This window comes from Spermophilus citellus (assembly GCF_964194105.1).
Source record: "Spermophilus citellus genome assembly, chromosome: 16".
Taxonomy (NCBI): Eukaryota; Metazoa; Chordata; class Mammalia; order Rodentia; family Sciuridae; genus Spermophilus; species Spermophilus citellus.
This window is the reverse complement of record NC_138196.1, coordinates 10856679-10877012: the sequence shown is the minus strand read 5'-3', so window position 1 is coordinate 10877012 and position 20334 is coordinate 10856679. Positions and strand designations below refer to the sequence as shown.

The window sequence follows — 20334 nt, the reverse complement described above, 5'->3', positions numbered from 1 at the left end:
CATCCTAGTCAGAATTTATTATTATTGTGTTCTTGATAATTACCATTCTGACTGGAGTCAGATGAAATCTGTGAAGTTTTGATTTTTTAAAAAAAATTTAATGAACGTGACAGAACTCATTAACATTCATTCTAGAAAACAGCTAAGTGTGACTTAGTTGTCTTCATGTTGCTGAAAGCTTGGTCCTTGTCCCTGATGCCAATCCAATAACAAGGACATGATTTTGAGAAAGAAAAAAAAAAAGAGGATTTATTGCTTTGCTAGCAAAGGAGAAACACAGAGGACTCCTGTCCCAAAGGTTGTGATTTCTGCCCATCAGCAGGAACAGAGGGTTTTTATAGAGGTGATTCAGAGAAGTCATGTACTATGAAAAAATTCAAAGCCTAAGCCCCCAAAGACATTCTGTCCGAGAAACACGCCACTCATAACTCCTCTCCAGGGCCACCCTGGTTAGCTCCACTCTCCCGTAGAAGGTGTTTGGTCAGAAATTTGTATGTGCTCATCCAGTAACACCCTTGTGATTTACAAGTCGGAGTTCTACTTCTTTTGCTCTTCATCTCAAGGCTTATAAAGCCAAAGAAGAGAGTGGGCTGCAGAGAAGGCAATGGTCACCAGTACCCTGGGAACAGCCAGCTGTGCTGCCCAAGTATAGTGAGAGTGAAACGGTTCCGCTGCATTTTATTTTGCTGAGAACTTCTTGAATATTTATTCCACCTAAGTGATCTTACAGCTTCCATAACCAAATTAAATCATTCCTACAGATTTTCACCACATTAAGGTCACTGTGAATATGTATGTATAAATGCTTTAGCTAAAAGCGCTGCTCCCTATGCCAATCTCCCCTGAGACAGGCAGCATGCCCACAGTGTCTCCCCTAACCCACTTCCACAGCTTAGTATTCTCCTGCTTCTCCTTGTGCTTGGGGACTCTACCTACCCCTATGCTCTCCCTCAGGACTGACATGTGCCCTTCCACAAGTCAAACCTCTCTCTCAGGTATACTGTTTCTTCAGGGTCCTGTTTATTCCCAAGCAGTGACAATCTAATATCAACATTATGAATGCTGTGTATTTTTTAACTGTTGCAACTTAAAAAACATTTCTGACTCCAAATGAGACCAGGAATTTGTGAAGGACTCCAAATGTTGGGGAAATTATATGGAATTCCAAATAGTTTGTAAAATCTTAAGAAATTACTTTTGAGATTATAAGCACCCTCTGAAGCTCTAAGGGGATGTGCTGAAGCAGCAGTTCTCCTAACTGCAGGGGACATACTCAAGCGTGTACGAGGTGGGGAGGCACTGCCCAAATCTATGTGAATTTACTCTTTCACCACACATCCACTGACGCCCACCAGGGCGCTAGTGGACCAGACAAAGTCCCTGGCCCCATGGAACTTGTGCTGTAGTGAAGGGACACAGCTAGGAAATCAAAAAGCAAATAAATAAGAATAGATAGTAGTTAATAAAAAAGAAACCACTGGGCAGTTCCTTAAGATGAGTGCTCAGGAGAGGCTTTAGAGGGAGAAACATTTGGGCTGGGGCTTAGTGACAAGGCTCCAGCCTGGAACTGAGAGAAAATCACAGAGCACACCCTGGACAAGGGATGAGGCTGAGAGGCAAGTCAGGTGTGAGGACACACAGTACCTACTGCAGGTGCACCTGCAGAAGGAAGAGGGCTCAGGATGGCTCTGCAAGCTCTGGCTTTAGTCTCAGTGCCACAGGAAGCTGTCAGAGGTTGTAAAGCAGGAGTGTGATATCTGATTCATGTTTCAAAAGATTCCTGGTTGCAGGGTAGAGAAGAGGCTATGGGGAGCAAGGGTGCAAGATGGGAGACAGAATGACCACTGATTGTCTAGCACAGAAATTTTGTTGGTTTGAACCAGAGAGCAAATGGCAAGAAAGGAGAGAAAATGATGGTTTGGGGCTGTTAAATACTGAATTATAAGGAGACAAGTCGTTACTTTTATTTAACACCAGTAATAAAACCTGTTCCTACATAAGAGAAAGGGATGTGTGAAGTCTTCATGAAGCACCTAGATAAGGCATCAAGGAGCACTGATGAGATCTCCCCACCCAGGAATGTCAGGCAAGAAAAAAAGAGCAGACACAGGGCATCTGAGAGAACCTGGTAAGAAGAGTTGTCAACTTGGGGCTCATGGTCAGACCTCAAATCATCTGCAGAACTGTTTGTGTATTTCTGAGAGGAAATATAACAAGGGTTATTAACCTATGAGAATTCAGAAGAGTTTTATGTCTTCCTGGCTCCAATCCACCCTTTTACTACAGAGCCTTTAGAGACTTTGAATTAATGGAACCTTAAGCACATTTCTCATCATACCCAGGATCCTCAGAAGCGCTACTCAAGGACTAAGAAATGTGAGTCAAGAAACTGAAAATATGGGAAGAGGAAGGAAAAAAATAGGTGAGGCTCCTGGTTCCCTTTGGGCATTTTGACGACAGCAGGGATTAATAAACTGCCATCTGTGAGACCAACCCTGTTTTGTAAATAAAGTTTTATTGGAACATAACCATGGTGGTTTTTCATGCATTGTCTGTCGATGTTTTTGCACTATAACAACAGAGCTGAAAATATTTATTACCTGACCACTGAGAGAAGTGTGCTGACTCCTGAACTAGGGCCTCTCCACTTTCCTGTACACACTGGCCTTCACTACTGACTGTATTGTAAGAAAGGAAATCGCTGTCCTGCACAGGCTTACCGCCTAGCTGGTTTAGAAGATAGAAAATTCACATTCTCTGGCCTCTTGTGTCTTTGTGCACATGGTCCCCTCTCAACAAAATCTACCTCCCAATTCCAGGTGACAAAATCCTACACCCTTACAGGCAGATTTCAATGCTGCTCCTCCATGAAAGCCTTCCTGCACTGCATCTGAGTTGTTCAGGTTACTCCTACACCTTGGCCCTTGCCCTTCTGAGGCCAGTACCCACTATAGCACCCTGCTCCATGTGCAATGTCATCTTGGCTTTGTTTCGCAAATTAAAATCACGCCATCCAGTCAAAATATAGACAAATAACTTATAACAGGGTTTCTTAACCTTGTCACTATTAATCTTTTGGATTGTCCTTTGAGCTAGAGGATGTTTGACACTATCCCTGGCCTCTACTTGCTAGATGATACCTAATTAACAACCCTTCCCCAACCAGAGCATAGCTGTGACAATTAAAAATGCCTCTAGATATTGCCAAATGTTTCTTGGAAATAAGATTGTCTCCAGTGAGACCCCCCATTTATACTATGATTATACTGTATAATTAAAAGAACAAATAAGCTTTATCAATTGAGTTCTGAAACTATATTTTACAAAATTCATGTCTAGCAAACCATAAACACATACTGTTAATTGTATCTGAAAGGATTTACCATGGGTTTTTCTCTTCCCTCAGCCAGTTTCCTCTTTTTATGTATGTGCTTATTGCGATCAATTTCTACATCACCATACACATTTGATACATCTTCAAGAAGAACCAGGGGAACTTGGCTTGGAGCATTGGGACCTATGGGTGGCGGAAAACACCAAATGTAAAAAACGTAGCAAGAAAAACGATACTTAATATTAGCTGAAGTGTGGCAATCATCACACAAAACAAAGCCCATTAGAATTTATCAGACATTATTACCCTATGTACATGCATGACTATATGATGGTGGGATTCTACATCATATAGTCATGCATGTACATATGTCATACTCCATTTATGTATGCCATATCATGGGCATTCTACTGTCATGTAAAACTAATTAGAACATATTTTAAAAAGTATCATTTCTTAAAATGAATAAACAAACAAAAAACAAAATAAAACTTGTTCACTGTGATCCTGAATAGGTGAACAAACAAGTATACATATGTAGGAAAAAACTAAATGGTTAATAAATGTTCTCTCTCACTGATGAAAGCAAGTGATCACTCCTCTTTGTATTTGTTTTGTTTCTTAACTTTTTTTTTTTTACAATAAGCATGAGTCATAAAATTACTATAAAAAGATAACAAAACTACACATATGGTTATAAACTCCAAACAAAATAAGAACATGAAAAACTATAAGGCAATACACAAAAGTACAATTATTGTGGGTGACTTTACCTTCTTATTTCTATTTTTCAAACTTTCTAGAACTAATTCACATTATTTAACATCTCACTTAAATCTTTGCCTATGGTAATGTCTTTGTAAATTTTTGTAAACTTTATTTTGTAAATTTAATCCACACCATTCAGTCAAAATATGGACAATTAACTTACACCAGGGTTTCTCAACCTTGTCACTATTAACCTTCTGGGCTGTCCTGTGACCTGGAGGATGTTTGGTACCATCCCTGGCCTCTACCTATTGGATGCTAATAGGTAACTGGATGCAACTCCTCCCTACTCAGATGTGGCAATAAATAATGTCTCTAGACATTCCCAAATATCCTCTGGAGGGTAACATTACTCCCAGGGAGATCCACTCTGTTTAAATTCTTTGCTACATCTGCTCTTTTTTCAAAATAGTGACATGTGATTTGTTATTTAGTTTCACAAGTACCACTATAACCCTTGACATAGGAATTTTAAATAAAACATTACATTAAAAACTACCAACTTAAGCCAAACTAAGTCAAAATAAATCACCAGCCACAAAGAGCACAAGTACTACTCTACAGTTTCTAGATCCAAAAACAAAGGTGAAATTAAACAGCTGTGTCCTCCTCACCATCCCTACTAAACAAGTATTTTAGAAAACTCTAAAAAAAAGATGGTAAACCAACCTTGGAAGAGAGATGGCTGTATGCTGTTGACATACTGGAATGCATTCTTGAAGAAGACTAACATAGTAGAATAAACCACTTGGTTTTTATATTTTGCATGTGCTTCATTATCAAAGTTGTTCATGTATCTGCAGAGATCCTTCATTCTATGCAATATGTCACTATAGCTTCTGAAAGACAGAGGATGATAAAATGTATCAGTTATCTGAACTCCTCAGCAAAAGGTCTAAAGAAAGGCTCTGATAGAATCTACATTTACCAAATGCAACTCTTTAAGTTATTTTTTTAATATACATATTTAAGGCATCTGCTATAGGTATATATCAATACATCTGTATAATCTGTCCTGATCAAAGCAGGATAATTTAGTTTCCAACTCCTTTATAACCAAGTGGGTTTGGAGCCTTTGTATTTCTCTCTTCTAGTTATTCATAAAATATATAAGAAGTTGTTGTGGGGATAGGGATAATACTGCTCAGCAGTAAGATACTTGCCCAGCACCCCACCCCACTCAAAAGAAAGAAAGAAAACCTTGCTGTTAACTACTGTGCTTCCACTATTCAGTAGAATACTTATTATTTCTATCTAACTGTGTTTGGGAAGCTGTGATCTAACCTCTTACTATCCTTTTCTTCTACCATTCCTACCTTCTAGTAATCACTGTTATACATTCTAATTGATTTTTCTCAACACCCACATGTGAGAGAATATGTGATATTTGTCTTTTTGTATCTGACTTATTTCACTTAGTCCTCCAATTCTATCCCTTGCCACGAGTGATATCATTCTTCTTTAAAGCTGAATAATCTTCTATGACATATAAATACCACATTTTCTTCATACAAATTTATCTGTTGAGCACCTAGTTAAATTCTACATTTTAGCTATTGTGAATAGTGAAGCAATGAACTTGGACATTGCAGTTGTCTCTGACATGGTCATTTCATTTTCTTAGGATAAAATATCCAGAAATGGAAGAGATGGATCAATGCAGCATTCCTACCTTCAGTCTTCCGGGAGAATCTCCACACTGTTCTCCATAGTGGCTACACTAATTTACATTCCCACCAACAGTGTATAAGACTCCTTTTTCCCCACGTCTTAATGAGAATTTGTTATTTTTTATCTTTTTCATAAGAGCCATTCTAACTGGGGTAATAGATCATTATGGTTTTGATTTGCATTTTCCTGCTGGCTAATGAAGTTCAGCATTTTTTCACAAATTTGTTGTCCATCTGAATTTCTTCTTTTAAGAAGTGTCTTATTCATATTAAAATTACTTTTTGTAGTCTGAAAATGTCTGCTTTTGAATTAGGGCAGCAATCAGACCAAGGTTTCATGACAGACACATGTCAAGTAACTTTTCTTTTCTCTGAACTATCATGGAAAGCTTCAAACTCAATATCTTTTTATGAGTCTATATTTCAACTAGGAGTCATTTAATAAAGTGAAAAACCACACTCTTTGCATAAATATTAAATATTACAAAATCTTCCCCCAAATAAGTATACCTATGCATTATATTAGTTTTAAAAAAGTATTTTTGTGGGCTAGGGCTGTAGCTCAATGGTAGAGTGCTTGCCTAGCATGCATGAAGCTCTGGGTTTGAGCCATGGTATGTGAGGCACTGGGTTCAATCCTCAGCACCACATTAAATAAATAAAGGAATTTAAAAAGAAAAGTAATTTTTTTTAACAAGGATCCCAAGATTACACAATCAAAAAATTTGATAGGCAATTTCAGAAATAAACTATTACCGTCTTCCTTTATCCATCTGCCATTCACATCTCATTCCAACAACATTCAAAATTTTAAACAGCCTCTCCCAAGGGTCCACAATCTGGGATGACTTTTCAGTGAGCCCTTCTATTACATACTTCTGAGAGCTACGTTTGCTAGGTGACATTAAATCAGACGTATCTTGGGCACCTGAGATGTGAGGAAAAAAATAGCCTACAATTAACATCACTACTTACTATTTATGTAATAAATAGTAACTTCATAAAGAAAGGTCTAACTCCTCATTCAAAAGAACAGAGTGCAGAACCCCAACACATCAGTCACCTAATGCATCTTAACGCTTTGGTCAATGATGGACTGCTCACACAACCACAGTCCCACAGGATTAAATGCAGCTGAAAAACTCCTATTACCTAGTGAACATGAGCTAAAGAAGACATAAGAAAAAAGGAAATTGCAAGAGAAGAACCCCCAATAAAATTCACAATGAAAGGTTTAGCAGCTTTTGTAGACCTCAACAAGTTCCCTAACAGGCTTGAAAACATGGGTTCCAATACCCAAAGGGTTTCATTAATGGAGAGAAAAGATCATGGTGTGATTTCTACTTAAAAGGAAATCTCATGGGGGAAAAAAATAAGCAAAGTACCATGGACGTATTTCTGAAAAGAGTGACAACTCCTCGAGAGCTTCCAGCAGGTCCCTCAGAAAGGACTCCAAAATAACACTGGCATCGCTAGTGTAGGAGCTGGCAGCTCCATGTATGCTACTGCCCTAGAAGACCTTCCTGTGGCTCAAGATGTGGACGTACAAAACAGTGATATGGATGATCCTGGCTCTGCTTAGCCATGGCTAGTATGTGTGTGCAGCATAGTAAAAAAAAATTGGGGAGGAGGTACCAGGTATTGGAATTCAGGGACACTCAACCACTAAGCCACACCCCCAGCCCTACTTTTTATTTTATTTAGAGACAGGGTCTCACCAAGTTGCTTAGTGCCTCACCATTGCTGAGGGTGCCTTTTCCTCCTGCCTTATCCTCCTGAGTTGCTAGGATTACAGGTGTGCACCACCTGGTGTAGCAAAATTTTTTTTAATTAATAGAAAAAAGTTTATAAAGATGAAAAACAGGGGTCTGGAACGTGGCTCAATAGTAGAGACCTTCTGGGTTTAATCCCCAGTACTACACACACACACACACACACACACACACACACATGAAAAAATCTTTAGTAAACTAACGTTAATTTATTACTTCAGTAATACATTTTTATAAATTTATAAATTTTTATAAGTTTAGTGTAGCCTAAGTGTTCAGTGTTATAAAGTCTACAGTAGCGTACAGTCCTGTCCCAGGACCTTCTCTACATTTAGATCTATTTAGACAAATATTTCCCATTGTGCTACACTGGCCTGCAGTATTCAGTGCGGTAACACAACGCACAGGGTTAGCACCCAGAAGCAACAGGCTCAACTCTACAGCCTAGATGTGTCACAGGCTGTGCCCGCCTAGGTTCATGCACATACACTCTCTGATGTCTGCATCATGAAATCTCCTAACAACACATTTCTCAGAAGGCATTCCCATCACTAAGCAATACATGACTGTGTATGTGAATCTCAACTGGCCTCTGGTCTAAGAAGAAAGTGAATTTTGAGCTGTGGTACCTATAAGAGTTAAGTGCATTAATGTTACAGGTCAGCAACTAGAATGTTTTGATCAAGGGATACAAATGGTTCTTGAAATAGCTCATCTCTAATGTAATACTTTGTTTTCTTGATAACATCCTTTAGAAAAACTGTCAAAACTATATGCATTCAGAGGACAGGAATCGAATTGATAAGGGATTTCTGAAGTTGCAATGTTACTAAATCTATCTAAATAAAATTGCAGGATAGTCCCACTTACCTTGATGCTGATTTTCTATTTGAGTAGACCTAGTGACATAGTTGATATAAAATTCAGCTGCTTTGTTCAAGTATTTATATAATAAATTGGCAGGCAACTGAACATCATGATTGTTAATTATTAGAGGAAGGACATCACAAACTGTGGAAGGGGAAAAATAAGAAAAATATGATCAAGTTGTCTACCCTAGGGTTCTGGCAATAACAAAAATCCACATTAGAGCTCATTTAATGTAGCATCTAAAACATACAGGAAAAACCCTTATGGCACACTTTTTTAAAAAATCGCCATGCAAAGGGATACTAGTGAAAGGACGCAGTGAAAAAATGCCCAAGCAGATCCAAAATTGTGGGAAAAGGTCCAACACTCACACTGGGTGGTGTGAGTGGACTCAGATAGCTATGATCTTGCTTCTCACTTACATGTAAGGCTGCACATATTCTTTCAGAAGTTCAAATATTACAAACTAAAAGTCTAAAAGTTGTTTAAAATGCTTTCTGGATTGAAAAAAAAAACTTAAGACTTAAATTTAATAATACAAAGAGTTCCTCTGCATTCCACAAATGACCTATCCCACCATACTCTACTCACCCCAAGGAAGTAACACAAAATACAATATTTCTTACCAAACAATTCTCTAAAGCAGTTAACAGGAGATTCTTGTTCTTCGATAGTTTCAGCTTCTAAAAGTACCTCCCCAAGGCCAAACTGTTTCAAAATAAAATTAACCATTTAAATGTGTGCAGTTTAAGATGTCAGAATTACATGAACAAATAGTATGGGGGTTGGGGATATAGCACAGTCAGAAGAGTGCTTTCCTCACATGCACAAGGCCCTGGATTCAATCCCCAGCACCACAAAGAAAAAAAAAAGTATGTATTTTATTACACAGTTTATATAGTTAAACTTCCTGATGCATTTGCAATACAACCCAGAAGGCCAAGTTAATCTGATTATTTCACCACTCTGGTCTCAGTTATTCCCCACTAAACTAGCAAAATTAAAATGTTAACAGAATGTTTAAAGAAACTTTAGGGAAGCATTGGAACTGGAGTTAGAATAATACAGATAGATTTTGTTTTTGCACTGGGAATTGAACACAAGAGTGCTCTACCACTGAATTACATCCCCACTCTTTTTTATTTTCAAGATGGTCTCATTAAGTTACTAAGGGTCTTGCTAAGTTGCCAATGTTGGCCTCAAACTTGGGATCCATCTGTCTCCATGCCTGGCTAGATGAACAGATTATCTAAGAAATGTGGAAACTAACTTTATTCTCTATATCCAAATACATGAGAAGGACAAAAATCATCATTTTCAAGAGTTTGGCGGAGCAGCCAGTCATTCAGAATGGGCAAGATTAGACAGAAATGTCTGAGTTTTAAGGCCATCTTTCCATCACCGCTGCACAAGTATAGTAGAGTCCTTTATCAAAATCCACCAAGATCTTTGCATTGTCTTTCTTGCAACCACACTGGAATGCTCTATGGTAGAAGTGGAATAATGCAAAATATTAAACTACACAGAAGGTTAAAAGTTAGAGTCATGATCAGGGAGTAGAATGGTTTGAATAGTATCCCCCAAACTCATATCCACCCGCAGCCTCAGAATATGACCTTATATAGTCAGGTATCACCTACTGATGGGATATGGCCTGAGAGGTGCATCATTAGGCAAATTCATCACTGTGTGAACATCACGGATTGTACTTATACAACTTAAGATGGCTATATAGTCACTAGGTGGTATAATCTTATGGACCACTGTTATATATGCAGTCCATTACTGATCAAAATATCATTATGGGGTGCATGGTTATATGTTTTACCTTTAAAGAAAATAGTGTCTTTTGTAATTATAATGAATTAAGATGTGGTCATACTGATCATATAGGCAAGAACTCCAGTGACTGGTGTTCTTATGAGAAAGACACAGAAGAGCAGGGAAAGCCCACATGACAATGGAGGCAGAAATGAGAGTGATGCAACTGCTAGCTGAGGCATAAGAAAGATCTCTGAAACCATCAGAAGTAAGGAATCTTCCCTGGAATCTTTAGGGCGAACATGACCCATTAACATCTTGCTTTTGGACTTCCAGGTTCCAGAATTGTGGGAGAATTTCTGAGTTTTAAGACACCCCACTTCTACTTTATAATGGCAGCCCTAGAAACAAATATAAGGAAGTATACAAAGGTTAACCAGCGGCAGAAACCAGAAAGATGGCATTGGAAGGACAAACCAATAGAGTTTGAATGACCAGAATGAAGGGTTTGAATCCTGATTACTCACAGGCTGTGGGAAGTTACTGAAATATTTAAGATTTGGTTTCTTCAGGAAATCCTAGCACTTAACCAATGCCTCCAATAGCACTCAATAATTATCACAGATGTGGCAAGAATAGGGCAGAAACACATGAAAAACATCTCCGTTAAGACCAGGAATTATGGCTCTCATTTAAATTCAAACACTGTAAATATTATAAGTAAATACTACTGTCAGAATGTGGTGTCTATTTCCTTACACTGATAAGACAACTCCTAAAAATGTGTAATTAATGTTTGCCAACAGTGATGGCCTTTTAGCTTTACTTACAAAGAAACTCTTGATTTAAGTCTACCTTATCCAGAGCTCCTGGGATTCTCTGCGTTAGTATAATACACAGGGTAGCTCCTAAATATACTGATTTATCTGTCAATAATCAGTTCTATTTTCTCTTAAGAAACAGGAAAGAATCAGTCTTACCCCATGTTGCACTACTGTTTCAGGGAAGCGCCTCAAAAGAAGGAGCAACATTTCTGATCGTTCCAACGTGTTGAAGCACTGTTCCGTAACCTTTAGTAACATTTCACACTGGACCCGACCAGGAAGGGTTTCAAATAAACCTGGGTACAACAAATTTACCTTTAAAATGTTTTCCAGAGAGAAAATACTGAGGCAAAATATGTTAAGTAAGGCAATTTCTTGTACTGAACAATAGCCAATCACTGTGGTCAGGTTTCACTTACAACCTGGTAGGCTTTGGAACTCCACAGTATTTAGAACAAGAGGTTTACTGAAATATGATAAAACATTTGGAGGCTTTACTGAATCTAGAGCACAAGAATGGTATGTATGGACAGTCACAACAGTGCTTGTTGCAGGTTGAGACAAAGAATATGCACTTGTTTCAGTTAAAATGACCTCAACACCTACTTTATATTTTATCTTGAATTTGAAATCTTTGATTGGCTATAGTAATACGGAATTTTTTTTTTTTTAATTTCAAGTTATGAAAAGTTCCTCTCTTGTTTTGCATAGGTCTACAAATACTTTCTGGTCACTGTAAAATGTGTTAAAAATATAAATTTCCTTGTCTCACTTATAGCTCCACATACTTTAGGAAAACTTAAAGGGATCTAAAAATATTCAAGGGACTGAGTGTCATTACAGACTTTAGTTGCCAAAAGTAAAACATATGTGTTTTATACCAATACCACAGATGTGACTTTCTAGTGAAATGCCTACATATGATTTGGTATTCCATAAATGATAACTTATACAATATTAAAATATTACTCCATTCTTACTTCTTAAAAATTGGGTTTGTTTATCCTGTGAATCATTCCTTAATGCTGATGTAATAATGCTGATTTCTCTCCATACCACCGGCTGGTCTGGGAAACTCACAAACCTGTTTTTAAAATATGTACATTAAATTAAAATGTCAGATTTTATACAGTATCCAAAAAATAAGTAAGAATATTAACTTTACATTTTTCTTTATTTGAAGTGAATACTTAGATATGGCAAAACAAACCAAAATAAAGACATAAAAATTAAAACTGGTTTAGAAAAATGAGAGTACTCACAAAAGTCTTTAGAAGTTTTTACAAATGAAAAGACAAGCACCTCTAACATATACAGAACTAAAAATATCAACAAGACTAAAACAAACTATCTAAAAAGGGAAAAAATAGGCAAGGACAAATCAGAGACTATAAATTGCAAAAAAAAAAAGAGCTGAAATAATACTCAACTTTACCAGTAATATGAGTAGCATAAGATTTTTTAAAAAATAGTACGACAGAATTCTTTCCTATCATACTAGCAAGAATGAAAAAGCAATTAATAAGTCAGGAGTGGTGACACATGACTATAATCCCAGCTACTCACAAGGCTAACACAGGAGAATCACTTGAGCCCAAGAGTTTGAGATCAGCTTGGACAACATAGTGAAACTCCATCTCAAAAAAAAAAAAAGAGGAAGAAGACAGAAAACAAGAGAGAAAGAAAGATTAATAATATCCACTGTTGGCAAGGATGTGGGAAAACTGGCACTTTTATACATCCGTGGAAATAAAAACTGGGATAGTCCTTTTGGAGAGCAATTTGGTAATGGATTAAAATTTTAAATATACATGCCTTCTAACTATGGAAATATGTCCTAGAATCCTCTTCCGATGAATACGAAATTACTGATATTCTGAACAAAATTTCAAATAACTTGAAACTATCTAAATGTCTAAGAAGAAAGGAGTGGTTATGAGATGCTCTACAGGCACAAAAAACAACAAAGAGAATCCTGACATACTGTCATAGAAAGGGCTCCATCCATAATGCAAGAAGAAAGCGAGCTGCAGAATTTGGATAGTTTAACCTCACTTTTGTAGCCTCTCCCTCCTCAAACATTTATATGTATTATGTCTAGGTGTATAGATACACATACAAAACTTAACTCTGGTTGAGTTTAGGAGAGACTTCACTTTTTATTCTCAATCACTTAAGTTTTGTTTGAACTTTTGCAATGAACATGTTTATTATATATTATTTATAATTTATCCCCAAAATAAATTAGTGGCTAAAAGTTTTTTAACACGAATAAAATGACTTCTCTGCAGAAGGCATGTCAGCAATAGGAAAAAACTCCTAAGTAAGCTCTGGGTACCAGCGATGCAGACGAACTTTTAAGATCTTCCCCAACTCCCACTTCACACACTGAAACAAAAGCTCAGTAAGTGATGCCCACTCACATTTCGTACAGCAGCCTCCCGGCGGTGGCAGTCCTCTCGGCATTCCGCTCGATCGTGTACATCTCATACTGCATCACACAGCAGGCCCCGTCACCACCCAGGGCCGGGGCAGGTTCTACATCACCTCCAGCCTCCCTGGTGGGCCTTCACGGAGTCCCCTCCGGGGCAAGGGAGGGCCCGAGAGCAAAGCATCACCTGGTGACACGGGACCACACTTGTGGCAGCCCTGCCCAGAGCTGAGCAGCGTGACCCTGCGCTCACTTCCACCCGTCCAGCTCCCAGGTCTCACTGGGATAACATTTCAAAAGTAAGGGACGCTGAGCAAATGGCTGCCGCTGGGATGAATGAATGGGAGAGTGGCCTTCCCCGGGCGAAACCGAACTGTGCAGCCTCAGAGCCACACCACGCCGCCCCGCGACCCAACCAGCGCGACCTCCAGTGGGCTCCGCCGCGGAGGGGTGTGGACGGAGCGGCGCGCTGAGCGGGAGGTGGGGAGGAGTGCGACGGGCGGGGCGGCCGGGCGCGGAGCTCACACCTCCACGCGAGCGGCCGCGCGGGCCCAGACCTCACCTGGATGTTAAAGTCGGCGGGGTAGAGGCTGCGGGCAGTGATCAGCCACGCCTTGGCGGCCCACAGGTCCTGCAGCACCAGCTCCCGAGCTCGCTGCACCAGGAACTCGCTGTCACTCTGGGCCGACATGACCCAGGAGCAAGCGAGCCGTCAGCCTAACACCGCCGACCTTCCGGCCCGGAGACTTGGCTACTGCCGCCGCCGCCGCCGCGGGGAGCCACTGCGCATGTCCGGAGACGCAGGGAGGCGCGCTGAGTGGAGCGGGAGAGGGAGCGTGTTCCGGGCTTTGCGAGCAGCCGCCTGAGGTCGGCTCTCCAGGACGGCCAGGTTTACTCTCCCATGAAACTGGAGGCTGGTCACCGACTCTGCAGGGTTACCTCCAAAATATGGAGAAGTGGATATCATTCTTGAGGATTCCAGCTTGACCCTGGTCCAGTCAGGGAGCATGCGCGGGAGCCAGGCCGCAACTTGGAGCTACTTGGCTCTGGGCTTCCTCCGCGTTTCTTCCGCGGTCATCGGCAGGAGTCGAGGGGACCAGCAGACAAGGGATGGGAGGTGACTAGTTGTCCTCTGAGGCCTAAAATCCGGGGATTAGACTGGGAAGAAGTCTGAGAGGAAACGCGGGGGGTGTTCGGAGAGGCGGGAAGGAGCGGGACTACGCGGGAGCTTCTCAGCCCAAGCCGGTGCTGCAGCCTCCCCGGATCCCGGAGCCGTGAGTTATTTTCCCGGCTTAGCCGTGCAGAAGTCTGGGGCTCGACTGGGTGGGGTGAGGAACGTTGGGAGCGTTTGGTCTGGTGCTTCTTTATCTTTCCTAAATCCATCCACGTTTTGAGACTTTTTTCACCGATTCACCCATGCATTTATTGAACAGCTGACATTTGGAAAGTGTTTTTTCTTGGGTGCTTGTGAGAGCTACGAAGATGATCAAGGGAAAAGTAGCGACACGGTTTAAATTATCTTCTCTAGCCGGAATTCCAACCAAGATTTACAGGTTGCTTTTACTAATTTAGAAAACAAAACAAGACCAAAAAACTCTTGACTTCACATGAGTCTGCAAATGTGAACATTTGTGTCTGTCTGCTTTACTTTTGAGTCACCATGGATTTCAGGAACTGCAGGTCGGGTCCATAAATGTCTTGTGGTGAGCTGAAATCACTCCCTGGCAACAGCAACTTCCTTATCACCTGCCTGATGGATCTTGAGATAGTGATCAATAGACGTTATTTAAACAGGGCTGCTGGAACTGGGTATTTCTGGTCCCTTTTGTCTGTGCAATCTGGAAGTTTATTTCCCTATCCCTGAAGATAGGGCTGGAAACAGCCCTTTGTCTTCCAAGTATAGCTGTACTGATTAAAGTTCCTTTCCTGTTTTCCACCATTACTTTTTCTGTTTGGTTTTTGGAGTGGCCTGACATGATTAGTTGGGAACCCAAGAGGCAGATTTCTGGCCTGTGACCCCTGGAACAAAATCAATGTCACTTTCACCAAACCTTTACATTTGAGAGAAGGAAAAATACTAATTTATGTGCTCTGATGAGAAAGCAGTATTCATTTGGTGAATAGGAAGAATGTGCCCAAAAAGTGAGTTCTGAATATTAGATTTTTGATCCAAGTTTCATGTGCAAAATTGCATCAACTTCTGTTGCCACTGACTGCCATGTAAAACCAAGAGATAAAGAATTCCAAACTGATTTAATAGAAAATGGAAATTGCAGTGTACTTACATGAAAAAAATAAATATTTTAAATAAATATGAATATATTACTATTTATTGTAATATGTAAAGTATCTATTTACTAATTCCAGTAATTTACAAATAAATAATTCTGTTTGTGGTGAATTAGTATATAGTTTTAGATATAAGTATCAAAAAGTGCAGACATAGAAGAGCATATATCATGTCTAAGCTCTTTAGTTTTGCTATTGTTTAAGACTTATGAATTGTTTTTTCTTTTTCTTTTTTTGGTACTGGGAATTGAACCCAGGAGTGCTCTACCACTGAGCTAGATCTCCGCAAACTCGACCCTTCTTTTTTTTTTTTTTTGGAGACAAGAGTCTCACTAAATTGCTGAGACTGGCCTCTAACTTGTGATCCTGCCTTAACCTCCCAAATTGTTGGGATTATAGGTGTGAGCCACCCAACCAGTGAAGTTATGGAAATTTCTAAGACTTCCCCCTTTATCATATTTTTTAAAAAACTTGATTCTGTTTCATTAGTATCCTCAATGATGGCAAAGTTTGGCTAAGTTTTCTGCATTAACCTCATCCTGTCACTATGAACCCATTGTAGTATTAGCACTCCAGGAAGCTTTGTGGTTCTAAGCATGCTGTTTATTTTCCCTCTTGATGCCAGGAACACCCTAAATGTGTGATTTGTAGGCCACTCAATGTGGATTTGATTCCACTCAACAATCAAATATTTTTGGCTTTGTAGAATGGGAGAAGGTAGAAAACTGAATTTAAACAGCAGTCAGGATATTTTTACTTTAGAAAGTGTAGGTCATACAAACAGATTGTAGCTTAAATATGTTTTCATTATTTCACTGGTTTTAATATATAAGGTATGTTATGCTTTGGATAGGAGATGTCCCCCCAAAGCTCCTGTGTTAATGCAGGAGGTGAAGTAATTAGATTGTGAGATCTGTAACCTAATCAATGAATTGAGCCATTTGAGGAGATTAATTATTTGAATACATTACTGGTGGGTAACTGTAGGAAGGTGAGGTGGGTCTGGAGAAAGTAGGTCACTAGAGGTGTACCCTTAGGATTTATGTTTTATCCTGGCTCATGGGTGTCCCCCTCACCTCCCATCCTGTCAGCAGTGAGGTGAACAGCCTTCTTCTGCAGGGCCCTGCTGCTATGATGTCCCACCTCACTTAGGCCCAGAGTGATGGAGTCAGCCAACTATGGACTGGACCTCTGAAACTGTGAGCCAAAATGAATTTCTTCTCTAAGTTGTTTTTGTGAGACAGTTTGGTCATGGTTATGAAAAGCCAACCAACAAAAAGTGTCACATCAGAATTTTCAAATGGCAGAAATGACTGATGTGGGTCATTGAACTTTCAGGTTTTCATCTTAAAATTGAAGAAACAAAAACAAAGCTGTACACTTGTTCCTGGATCTTCTATTAAATATACATTGTAAATGAACAATTTTAATTTAGGGGATAAATCAGGGAACTCTGGATGTATTTAGATTTTTTGCCAGAAAACAGTAAGATTTGTGGCTATTTTTTAGCCAGCTTCTTAATTTATTGTGGCCTCCAGCTAAACATTTCTCCTGAGTTCATGTTGGCATCTCACAGTACAGAAGGGTGGTCCCCCACACAGGAAGTCCACTTCTTCTGGCTTGTTCCGTTGTGTCTTGAAGCCTCCTGTCAGAATCTGGGCACCTAACTCAAGTTCTCTGTGAACTCTATGTTATGGTTTGGATCTGGAACGTACCCTAAAAGCTCACATGTTGAAGGTTTGGTTCCCAATGCAACAATGTTCAGAGATAGGGCTTGGGAAAAGTGATCGGATCATGAGGCTCTGACGTCATCAGTGGATTAATCCATTATGGATTTATAATTTGAATAGACTGTTGGGAGGTGGTAGAAACTATAGAAGATGGAACCTAGTGAAAGAAGTAGGTCCTTGGAAGTATCCCTTTGGAGACTATATCACATCCCCAGGCCCTTCCACTACTCCACCCCTAGCTTCCCAGTGACAACCAGGGAGCAGCTCTGCTTGCTGTATCGACTCTTCAAAATATCATTCTAGATCCTTCTTGGGTGTTGAGACTGGCTTGAAATTTCTGCTTTAATAAATACTTGTGGGGAGGTGAGTATAACATACATTGTACACACTGATGCTGTAAGAGATTCAAAATTTGAGTATCAATTTAGGCTTTCAACAACTATTCCAAGCCATTGTCATTGCTGAACCTGGAGCAGATGACCTTGGCTTTTACTAGAAAGGTTGAAGCTATCAAGCCTTAATTTTGGAGACTATTTTGTTAGATATTAGGTATTCCCAAAAAGCTCATGTATAAGAATGCAGGATTTTTCCAGAGGTGAGAAGATTAGATTATGATTTGTGATATAATCAGTGGGTTAATCCACTGATAGGAATTAATTCTAATTTTGAAGACAAAAAAAGATTCCTTTCATTCAAAGCCAAAATCCTCACCTGAGCTCAGAATCTCATACTCAAAGACTCTGCCTTATCTGTTGATCCCACATCTATAGCTTCAATCCATCTTCCTGGTTTCTTCTAATAGTTGATGTGTTTTATTGGGTTGCTGTAGTTTCCCATGGATTACAGTAGATGCTGTGTGCTACGGTTTGAATGTGCTCCCCCCAAATTATGCATTGGAGACCTAATCTCTAATGCAACTATTTGGGGCTGTAGGTATTTAGGTCATAAGCACTCTCATTAATGGATTCATGCTGATCTGGAGAGTATGACCTCCTACTGATGAGGGGGATAGACAGATGGAAGTGGTGGGGATGTGAGATTATAGGAATAATTCTATAAAATGGGCACACTGTGCTGACCCCCACATGCTTTCTTTTCCAAGAAGCAGTTTACCTGCAGCCCTGCCTGCCCTAAGTGGACAGGATATGTTACATTCCTCAGCAAACTATCTGTTATCTACAGAAGAAATGTAGGCCCAAAATAATGTCTATAAGAGGAACTCAAGTTTCCCTGAAGGGGGAGACTCTTCTGCCCCTTTTCATAGACCTGTGATAAGGATAATTCATACTAACAATAAAACCTCTAAGACTGAGTGGTTAAGAATCCAATTAGAATTGGTCAGCATGGGTCAAATATTAATATAATTCCAGAAGTAAATAAGACCTATCATTTTTTAATATTTATTTTTTAGTTGTAGTTGGACACAATATCTTTATTTTATTTATTTATTTTAGGTGGTGCTGAGGATCAAACCCAGCACCTTGCACGTGCTAGGCGAGTGCTCTACCACTGAGCCACAATCCTAGCCCCAAGACCTAACGTTTATGTCAGCACTTAGCATTCTATACCATAGGACCTTCGTTGAGTGATTTTGGGGCAATGAGAAAGGTTTCCGATTCCCTTATTATGTGTTTTACATTCAGTAGTTAATTCAGCCATTGCATTCAACAGGGCTTGTAATGCACACTGCTGTCCCGAAATGTAACTCCAGTCCATGGTGAGAATTAGGATTCAAACTGAGATAGGTGCTTTTAATCCATTTGGCAAATGATCCCTAGGCTGCTTTGGAATATGCAGATGAGCTGAGGAATTGAAAGAGGAGAAACAAAAGGTAATATTCCTAGAGGCAGATAAACGCATGGCCATTTGAAATCACCAGCATCAGTCAGGAAATACTTATTGGATATCAGGGGAGTTGGCCATTTGAAATCACCAGCATCAGTCAGGAAATACTTATTGGATATCAGGGGAGTTGAACATGGCACCCAGTCAAGGTGAAAAGCAGCGGACTAATGTTAGCTGTGCTCTCCGGACCTGCAGGAGTGTCCTCCTGCTTCAGGATCCCAGAAACTGACTTTCAGGGTGGACTGTGATGCTCTGCTTTGCCATTGTGGGCCTCTTTGCATTTGCATTTGGTTCAGCTAATGTTATTCAGAGGCCCAGTAAGAGGGGTTCCCAGGTGCCTGGGGAGAACTGAATCACTCAGTCTTACAGCACTGACCATGTTTTAGGATCTCTGCAGACATTGAGGAAGTGCCTCCTCTCCCTATTTTAAGAGTCCACTTAAGAGAGTAGACTGTATTAAGCATCCCAAAAGTCATATGTAACTCTTAACTGGGTGTCAGGCCTTTCTTCCATTAATTGCTAGTGGTTGCAAACATCAACAAGACAGATATTTAGGCTGGCACTTCCTCTGAAGGTGGCCTGCCTCCTCCCTTGAATGTATATTCCTTACTTTACCCCCCAAAACACCTCAATTACTATAGTATGCACCCTCCCTTGAATGGGTATCTGCTTTCTTCAATGAATATTAGTCTGAAAAAAAGAGTATATATCCCCAAGAATACTGTTAGAGAGTTTGAGTGACATGTGCAGACTAGTAAGGGGACAATTGAGACTCACACCTGGGTCTTTCTCACTCCGAGGGTGGTGCTTCCTGCTAGTCTGCCAGCTGAGAATAAAAGTGCCCCTAAGGAGATAAAGGGCTGCCAGGTCTGCTAGACACAACTGTTTCTTCTAAATAAGGGCTCATTATCACTCCTAGTTCAACTACCCTTAATGTAATTAACCATCAATTTGAATGTTTCAGTCTCTCTTTAAATTATCTTTATTTTTTTTATTGGTTGTTCAAAACCTTACAAAGCTCTTAACATATCATATTTCAT

The 20334-nt window shown here is 39.8% G+C and overlaps 1 protein-coding gene across 1 annotated transcript; it reads right to left on the bottom strand.

The window, feature by feature from the left end:
- Nucleotides 1-1319: 1319 nt before the first annotated feature.
- LOC308635083 (integrator complex subunit 10-like) lies at nt 1320-14174 on the bottom strand (the record flags this gene model as incomplete). The annotated part of the gene is made up of 11 exons (XM_081269338.1): nt 13993-14174; nt 13423-13490; nt 11980-12083; nt 11156-11295; nt 9041-9122; nt 8415-8555; nt 6529-6700; nt 4772-4941; nt 3384-3517; nt 2166-2197; nt 1320-1419 (listed from the first exon to the last, which is right to left on the bottom strand). The coding sequence occupies exons 1-11, from the start codon at nt 14119-14121 to the stop codon at nt 1320-1322; spliced, it is 1272 nt and encodes a 423-aa protein (XP_081125464.1). The 5' UTR covers nt 14122-14174.
- Between the last annotated feature and the right edge of the window lie 6160 nt (nt 14175-20334).